General features: G+C 59.1%; 1 protein-coding gene across 2 annotated transcripts in view; it reads left to right on the forward strand.

Moving 5' to 3' along the window:
- Positions 1–3260: 3260 nt before the first annotated feature.
- STK11 (serine/threonine kinase 11) overlaps positions 3261–9095 on the forward strand; it is a 21436-nt gene continuing 15601 nt past the window's right edge. The window contains exon 1 of one of the 2 annotated variants that reach the window (XM_032394605.1): positions 3261–4104. In XM_032394605.1, coding sequence (XP_032250496.1) covers positions 3815–4104 — 290 coding nt within the window. In that variant the 5' untranslated portion in view covers positions 3261–3814. The remainder of the gene's footprint in view (positions 4105–9095) is intronic. The other variant, XM_032394606.1, reaches the window with a different exon arrangement.

Raw genomic sequence — 9095 nt, forward strand, 5'->3', positions numbered from 1 at the left:
AGTTCTTTATAGATTTTGGATACTAGCCCTTTATCTGATATGTCATTTGCAAATATCTTCTCCCATTCTGTCAGTTGTCTTTTGGTTTTGTTGACTGTTTCCTTTGCTTTGCAAAAGCTTTTTATCTTGATGAAGTCCCAATAGTTCATTTTTGCCCTTGTTCCCTTGCCTTTGGCGATGTTTCTAGGAAGAAGTTGCTGCGGCTGAGGTCGAAGAGGTTGCTGCCTGTGTTCTCCTTTAGGATTTTGATGGACTCCTGTCTCACATTGAGGTCTTTCAACCATTTGGAGTCTATTTTTGTGCGTGGTGTAAGGAAATGGTCCAGTTTCATTCTTCTGCATGTGGCTGCCCAATTTTCCCAACACCATTTGTTGAAGAGACTGTCTTTTTTCCACTGGACATTCTTTCCTGCGTTGTCAAAGATTAGTTGACCATAGAGTTGAGGGTTCATTTCTGGGCTCTCTATTCTGTTCCATTGATCTATGTGTCTGTTTTTGTGCCAGTACCATGCTGTCTTGATGATGACAGCTTTGTAATAGAGCTGGAAGTCCGGAATTGTGATGCCACCAGCTTTGCTTTTCTTTTTCAACATTCCTCTGGCTATGCGGGGTCTTTTCTGGTTCCATACAAATTTTAGGATTATTTGTTCCATTTTGCCTAGGAATATTTTTAAGCAAAATCCTAGCCTTTCATCCATAGGCGCTTCGGTGTGTGTCTCTAAAGGAGATTCCCACCTGGGGACAGTTCTGCCCCCAGGGGACACCAGCTTATGTCTGGGGACGCTTGTGGTCGTCAGGGCTGGGGGCACTCCTGGCATCGCATGAGTGGGGGCTGGGACACTGCTCGGCGCCCGTAGGGTGCGAGACCCCCAAAGAGGATGACCCCCGCCCCCACCCCTCAGTGCCCTCAGTGCCGGGAAAGCGGGAGGGACCTGGCTTACAGGGAAGCATGTGTGACTCCGGGCATCCCTGCCCTGTCTGTGACCATGTGTGTGTGACAAGGGGGGACAACTGCGATGATCCAGGGTGTCCCCACCCTGAGGGATCAGGAGTGGTCCTGAGCGTTTCATTCACACACAGAGACACACACTGTCTTCCCCACCTCCCCCCCACGCACTCGCACACACACACACACACACACACGCACACGCATGCACACACACACGCACACGCACACACGCCACATCAGGGCGCCTCGGCTGCAATCCCTGCCTGCCCCCTGGCGGCCACAGAGGCCCACACACACCCTGCCCCTCCCAGCCACATCCTCACCTGGAACCATGGCTGTATCCCCAGTGGGGGCTAACCTCACTTTGCGAGGACGCCTTCGGCCTCCCGGGGCCCCTACTCTGTGGGCATGGGGCTGAGCTGGGTCCATGCGGAGGCGTGGGCCTGGGTTCAGGAACCCCATATACAAGACTATGCTGATTATCTATTTCCTCTCGAGCGAGCTTTCATTTTGGTGTCTTTTAAGGCGGTGTTCCATTTATGGGCAGAGTTGGAATTTATGGGTATAGAGTCGTTTCTAGTATGTAATCCTTTTTAATCGCTCTGGGGTCTGTAGTGACAGCCGTTCTTTCATTCCTGATGTTGGTCATCTTTCTTTCTTGGTCAATCTGCTTAGACTTTTGTCATTTTTTTCAAAATCTCTTCAAAGAACAATCTTTGGGTTTCACTGATTTTCCCTGTTCTTTTTCTATTCTACTCCCTTGGCTTCTGCCCTGATCTTTAGGATCTCCTTCTCAGCAGAGGAGTTTGGGGTTGCGGTCCAGCTGATGTGGCTTGTGCCTCCCTCCCCCTCAAAGCTACCCCAATCGCCTCCTCGGGTCATTCGAGACTGTGATGAAACTCACGGTCCCCAACAACACGCACATGGGCATACGCAATGCCGCACATACTTTCAGGGAGTTCGCAGGTGTTGGGCTCAGAACCCCCCAGCCTGGAGCCCAAATCCGATGCTGTCAGCTCCCAAAGTTCCCTCTTTTTGGCTGTGGCGAATCAGGAGCTTCACACAAGACCAGCAGTTTGTTCCGGCAAGATCGTAACGGAGTTACGGAGCAGAAAGGTAACGCGCGGGACGGGGGCAGGGGAGCCCGGTTTTGTCAGCCCTTCGCACTCATGGCCTGGAATTGGCCGCTCTGGGCTCCTTTGTGATCCATTTATCTTTGAAGTCATCTCCACACCCAACGCGGGGGTCGAGCTCACGACCCCGCCGTGCAGACTCGCAGGCGCCCTTGGCCTCGGGCTCCTTTTTGACCCTTGACCTCGCCTGGAAGGGGGCCTGGGCTGAGGGGCCCCGAGCCGAGTGCCCCGGCCCACGAGGGCTCCGCCCGCCCCACAGCCGTTCCCAGGTGGCCGTTGTCGCTCACGACTCCGACCCCAGCCCCGAGCCCCTCCGAGGTCAACACCGCGAGCTCGCCTCCCCGCGCCCGCTTCCCGCCAAACCCCCCCTCCCCGTGACGGGCGCCTCGGCGGGCCAATGAGCCCAGCTGTAGCCACCCCCGGGGCGGGGCCGAGAGCGAACCAATCCCCGCTTGGGCGCCTGCCTGGGTCCAAACGACCCAATCGGCAGCGGCGGCGGGTCGGGTCGCGGGGCGGGGCCTTCCGGCTCAGCCAACGGGCGGGCACGTCGGCGGCGGGAGGGGTGGGCCCCGCGGCGGGCGTGCGGCGGCGCGGCGGCGCAGGGCGGGGGCGGGAGGTAAACAAGATGGCGGCGGCGTGTCGGGCGCGGAAGGGGGAGGCGGCCCGGGGTGTCCGCGGCTGAGGCGGGGCGCGGGAGGCAGCGGCGGCGGGCGCCGGCCGGCTCCGCGCCGCTTTGCATGGGCTGGGCCCCCGCGCCTCCCCGCCTGCTCCACACGTGCGGCGGCTGCGGCGGGGGCACGCGCCGTCCGAGCCCCGGCGGCCTCGGGAACCCCCTGCCCGGGCCTTCGGCCTGCGCCGCCTCAGCCGCCCGGAGCCCTGCGGGTCCCCGCGCCCCGCGGCCCGTGGCCGACGGCGTTCGCGGCCGAGAGCGAGCGCGGGCTGCCGTTTGGGGCGGGGGGCGGCCGCTCCGGGGTCCCAGGCCGGTGTGGGGGCGCCCCGGCGGCGGCCGGCTCCGACGGAAGTTGCTCCCCGCGGCGGGAGGGCTCCGGGCAGCCCCCCGGCCCCCCGACACGCGCCCGGGGCTGGCGGGGGCGGACGTCGGTGCCCCCCGCGCGGTCCGGATAGGCACCTGCCGCTGCCTCGGGCCCCCAGGACGGCGGGCCCCGCCGGGAGCCGCCCCCAGCAGCGCGCCCGGCCCCCAGCGAAGCTCGGCTGCGCAGCCTGGGGCCCTGGGGCCGGCCGGCCGCCGCGGGGCCCTCTCTGGGCGCGCGCCACGGCCCGCTGGTAATGCCCATCCTGGAGAAGACTTGCTTTGGCCGCACCGGTGTTTGTCCGAGGGTCTAAAGTCCCTGGAGGATGACCTAGCACTTGCAAGCCCCACCGGCCTACTGAGGGCCCCCGTGGATGCGCCGGCCCGACCCGAAGCTGCGAGGCGGGCAGGCACCCAGACTTGCGACCCTCCGCACCCTCGGGTGCCGGGGTTCTGGGCCAGGCGCGCCTCTTGAACTCACGACTAGTACAATCGTTTCTTTTCGAAGAAGGGTTTTCTCTCTTTTTTTTTTCCTTTCTTTTTTTTCTTTGCGTTTTTGTTGATTTTTGGGTTTGGGTTTTTTTTTTGTTTATTGTTTTTTGTTTTTGAGAAGGGAATTTTAGGGGGACAAAAGGAAGAACCGTGCGTACCAGGGGCAATAGATAAGGGACCGCCGGCGAGAGTCGGAGGCGTTGGGTCCAGGATGGATGTGGCCGACCCGCAGCAGCTGGGCATGTTTACAGAGGGGGAGCTGATGTCCGTGGGGATGGACACGTTCATCCACCGCATCGACTCCACGGAAGTCATCTATCAGCCCCGGCGCAAGCGGGCCAAGCTCATCGGCAAGTACTTGATGGGAGACCTGCTGGGGGAGGGGTCCTACGGCAAGGTGAAGGAGGTGCTGGACTCAGAGACGCTGTGCAGGAGAGCTGTCAAAATCCTCAAGAAGAAGAAGTTGCGAAGGATCCCGAACGGGGAGGCGAACGTCAAGAAGTAAGTGTGGGCTTCCTGGGTCAGTGTGCGGCCAGCCAGCAAGGTTGGTCACCTTCCTGCCTGCCTGCCTGCCTGCTTGCCTTCCTTCCCTCCTTCCTTCTCCTTTTCCTTCAAATTTGGAAGTGACCAGCCAGCTCCCGTGTGGTGCTTGCCAGGGAAAGTGTTGTTGGGAACTGCTGAAGGACTCTGACGAAGTCATGCCGGCTTGTTGCAGCTGGGTGCCCCCTTTCTTCAGATGATGGTGTCAAAGCCTTTTTTGGGGGGGGGGTGCGCCCATCCCCCTTCACCCTCCCAGCTGTCCGAAGAATTTAGGTGCCCAGTGGAACCAGCCAGTGTTTATTTGGCCCTGAGAATTTGTGTTCCTGAACGGCCCTGGCCGCCACCAGCAGGTTTTCTGTGCAGAGTGCAGCTGTTACTAGGGCCCTGCGAAATGCGATTTGTTTACCCTGTTGGAGGGGAGCCCTGCGGTTGCCAAAAATAATTGTTTGCGCTGGCTTATCGGTCAGCAGGGGGTAACTTAGCCCTTTTTTGCTCACTTGGGATGTGACACTAGACACATCCGTGACTGCAGGCCCAGGTGACTCCCTGGGAGAGGAATCAGCTTGTGTCCTGGCTAACTTTATACCCAAACTTCTTCGGGCACGTGTCAGCGCCCAGGCATCACAGAGGTGTTGGAGGCCGCCTGCAGGAGTCTTCCCAACCCCCAAGGATGGTGGGAGTCCTGTCTCCATCCCTCTTGTTGGGTTCAGGAGTGGGCGCCCCTCCTTATGGCTGCCACCCACTGGGACCCCGCCCTGCCTGGGCCCATGCTCCTCCCAGCCTCCAGTTTCCAAGAAGGGGTTTATCTAACGGGCCAGGCGGCAGGACTGACTGACGACCTTGGACGTCCCAGCACGTCCCAGCATTGACCCTCCCTCCAGGCCCATCCTGGAAAGTGCTGCTCCCCTGTCCGCTTTCGCCTCCCCCCTTCCTGGCCTAGCCTGCACTCACGCATAAGCTGAGCTGTTTTCACTTGCTCTGTTCACTTGCTCTGGGCTGGCTTGGGTCTGGGCGTGGTGGAATTGTGGATGGAACGGAGAACCAAAACTGGGCTGGCTCTGGTGTTGGTGCCCCAGCTAGTCATAGCAGTTGGCTTCCAGTGTGGTCCAAAGGCAAGGTGGGCGGTATCTTGAGGCCTCTTTAGTCTTCGTGCCCCAGCCTGTGGACGTGGAGCAGGGATGGCCGGGTGCTCTAGGGCCCATCTCTTACCTGTGAGGACTGGGCAGGGGCCCCTGTGTGCTGGGGGAGACTGAGGCAGGGGGCAAGCCAGCACCCTCCTGAGGTCCACATGACCCCTCACCCCGAGTCAGAAATCCCCACTCAACTGCTGGCTTCTAAGTCCTGTTTTCTCATGAAGCAAGAAGCAGCTGGGGGTTATGTGGCCTCAGGCTGCTGGTCTGCCACCGCTGGAGGTTGGGGGGCAGTGAGCTCCTTCTTCCTGGCTTCCTGGATCCTGCCCCTGGAAACAGCCCTCTCCCGATCTCCGGGGTCCATCTTTGTCCTGCTGGCTCCTCTCAGGTCTCATCCCCTGATACGTCCAGACAGCAGGGTGCTGGTTTCTTCCTGCGTGGTTGAACCCTGCTCGTTGGAGGCAGTGCGGGTCCATGGAGGTGTTCTGGCTGGCCATATTGCTCCGTGCTGCTCTGGCATCCCAGGCCCCAGCCTTCTGGGAGCAGCACCCCGAGGTTCCCAGAGTCCCCAGGTCTGTTCAAGGGCCCGCGCTGGGTTCCAGCACCAATTGATGTGTGGCTAGAGGCACTCAGGCCCCAGAAGTCTGCGGACCCCTGCTGCGATGGACGGGTGCTGTTGGGGTGGGCAGGTGCCCGCCTCTGCCGAGGAGCAGGGCACATGCTGCGGAGGTGGTCATTCACGAGACGCAGTGTGCGTCTCACAAACGCACACACCCAAGGTCAAGTTAGAGGAAGGTTGCCGCCTCCCGGAGTTCCCTTGTGCTCCGTGGGAGGCACAGATGGCCAGAAGCTGACCGGAGGGTTGAGGAGCACTGGCGTCCCAGTCTCTGCCTTCCTGGATGGTCAGCCCGGGCCCCAAGAGCTTGTGGAGACATCTGGGTGTGCAGTGTTGGGGCTGCAAGGAGCTCGGTCCTGCAGTGTCCATCAGAAGAACCTGAGGGGAAATTGAGGCCCGGGAGGCTGAGTGTTGGGGGTCCCCAGCTGGCTTGGCAATTAGCATTAGGTGTCACAGCTGCAGGGCACTGTGCCCATTTCATCAGCTCAGGGCCCGGCTCTCATAGGAAGGAAAGGGGTGTCCTTGCAAGCGGAGGTCCGGGCTCCCCGGCCGGCCTTGCCAGCCGGCTGCACGGAAGAAAGGCTCCTTTGTCTTTGAGAGGCTTAATAAACTCCACTAGCTTTTCTCCAAGTGAAGTGTCCGGAACCTTCCAGACAAGCGCCAGGAGTCCCGACTTGGATCAGAAGCTTTTTTCTTAAAGAATGATGTCTGTGACCAAGGTTGGGAGGGGGCTCAGGACGTCCCCCCTTCATGTGGTTTCCTCCCAGGAACTGCCATGGGCCTGCACTTGCCCCCTCTCTCCTTCGCGATTCTTTAAATTAGTAGGTTCTTGTTGTAGAGCAAGAAAGTTTCAGAAAGCTTCAAGTAAAAAAAAGAATCATTCATGATCTCAGAACTGACCCATCTTGCCACATATTTTTCAAGTCTTTTTGGTTGTTTTTTTAATCTGTCCAAATACTTTTTATATGTCCTATCATTTTTATTATTATAATTTTATTCTCCATCATTTTTAGAAAATCAGTGTACTTGTTTTTCTAACAGGCAGTAGAATCACACGGACTGACCCCGTAAAAGTTGGGAAGACGGTGTGTGTGGAGTCTCCCTCCGGGGGCAGCGAGGGTGACCCCCTGCCATGCGTCCTGCCGGCAGGGTTTTGTGCGGGGAGAGCAGACCTGCACGTACTCCCCGGGCGGCTCAGTTCAGAGGGCAGCTGGGGAATCGTTCGGCCGTACAGGCCACGCACACCGAGCATCCGTGCGGGAGCGGCGGGAAGACAGCCGCCGGCAGCAGGTGCGCCCTCCACAACGGACAGACGGCGCAACTCAGTTTTCAGAGTCTCATGCGTCACAGGACATTGTTCCCTGTGGGGTTTTCTTCCATCGATCACTCGTTGCTCACCGCCCTATGATCACTGTTACCGTCACTGTTGCCCCTCAGGCTGTGCTTCTTGTACCCCTGTCCTTCTGCCTGAGTCAGTCTGCTTTTCTAACGTCAGGCTTCCAGGTCGGGTCTCCATGGTGGTCTTGTTGGGGGTGGCAGGGCTCCATGGCCGGGTCTAACCTACCTTGTGCTGGTGGCTCTGTTTGCTGTGGTGGTGAATTACTTTGTGTCACGGTCCCATGATAAGTGCAAGGGTATTTGAAGGGCATGTCCCACAAGTGGAGATTTTGGGTCAGAGGGAGCATGTGTACATTTGATAAGCGACGTCCAGACTGCCGGTCCCCCCAGCCTCCCCAGCCTCCCCAGCCAGTCTCGTCCAGCCAGCTTCTACGTCCTGAGTGACCACCAGGAGCACCGGGTCCTCTGCAGACGGGCGGCAGCTCTGTAAGCAGGTGCTGGTTTCCAGGCTGGGGCCTCAGTGAGGCCGGGACCGCCTTGTGGTGATTGGCGGATAGTTGGATCTGGGTAATGAGTGGTTGGGATTTGAGTGTGTCCCGAATCAGAGCTCTGGACTTTGTCGACTCTTGTTCTTGTCCCAAGTGGCCTCTACGGTATCTGTCCCTCCCCCCGCCTCGTATTGGGAAGGGTTCCACTGTGCGCCCAGGCTGGCTGGCCGCCAGAGCTGGCAGCAGGAGGGTGGGGCAGCTCACCCACAGTGAAGGTCCCTGGTGTCTGGTCTTTCCCTCTCAGGGGTGTGGGTGGGGCGCTGATTCTGAAATGTAGAGCTTGGGGCCACACTGGGCTCTGGGGGCCGTCGGGATGTGTGCCAGTCCTGGGAGTGTATGGAACGCTGCAGAAGCTGCCCTTTATCCTGGATCCACCATGTGGCCGAACTGTAGTTTATTCTTGCAACAGCTTTATCGATACATAACTCACATACCAGACTTCGTAGTGTTAAGGTGTATTTCAGTGGCAATAACCGGGTTGTGAAACTCAACACTGCCTAACTGCAGAACATTTCAGCTCCCCAAAAAGAAACACCACCCCATCAGCGGTCACCCCCCATCCTCCCCAGCCCCCGGCCCCCACGAGCCCCTTTCCCGTCTGTGGATGAGCCTGTGCTGGACGTGTCACCCATGTGGACTCACACCCCATGTGGCCTTCCGTGTCTGGTTCCCTCCCTGAGCGTTGTGGGCTCGGGGTCCGTCCCCGGGGCAGCGCGGCCACGGGACGCTCCTGTGTGTGGGTGGACATGTTTTGTTTGTCCGTTTACCCACTGATGGGTCTTTGGGTTGTATCCACTTTTATGAGTCATGCTGCTGGAGACGTGTGGACAAGTATTTGTGTTGAGCTGCACTTTTAGCAATTTCTCTTGTTTGAGTCTCCTTCCTGGACCTCTGAGGGTCTCGGGTCATATGTTTAGAAGCATCAGCAGAGGGGCTAAGGTGAGGGGGATCGTGCTCAGTGTCCCTCCTCCAGGGCTGCCATTGCCCCTGGCCCGCCCCTTGGGCACCCCGCGGACTCTTCTTTGTCTGCAGGGCCCTGACCTGTGGGGAGTTCCCTGGGCGGCTCAGTCTCACTCCGGCATGCGTGGAGCTGATGCTTCTCAGGGCAGTGGCCATGGGCCTGTCCCTGTGTGTTTTGTTTTGGGCTGACCTGACCGTGGAGGCAGCTTTGTATTTCTCTGTAAGCTTGAATGGCTTTATGACCCCCATTCAGGTTTTCTTGTGGTTAATCAACAAGTGAACTAATAAGCAGTCCACTTGGTTAGGCTGCAACCCTGGGCAGGTCCCAGGCAGCGGGGGGGGGGGGGGGGGGGGGGGGGG

Source organism: Phoca vitulina, unplaced genomic scaffold (assembly GCF_004348235.1).
Source record: "Phoca vitulina isolate PV1807 unplaced genomic scaffold, GSC_HSeal_1.0 scaffold81, whole genome shotgun sequence".
Lineage (NCBI taxonomy): Eukaryota > Metazoa > Chordata > Mammalia > Carnivora > Phocidae > Phoca > Phoca vitulina.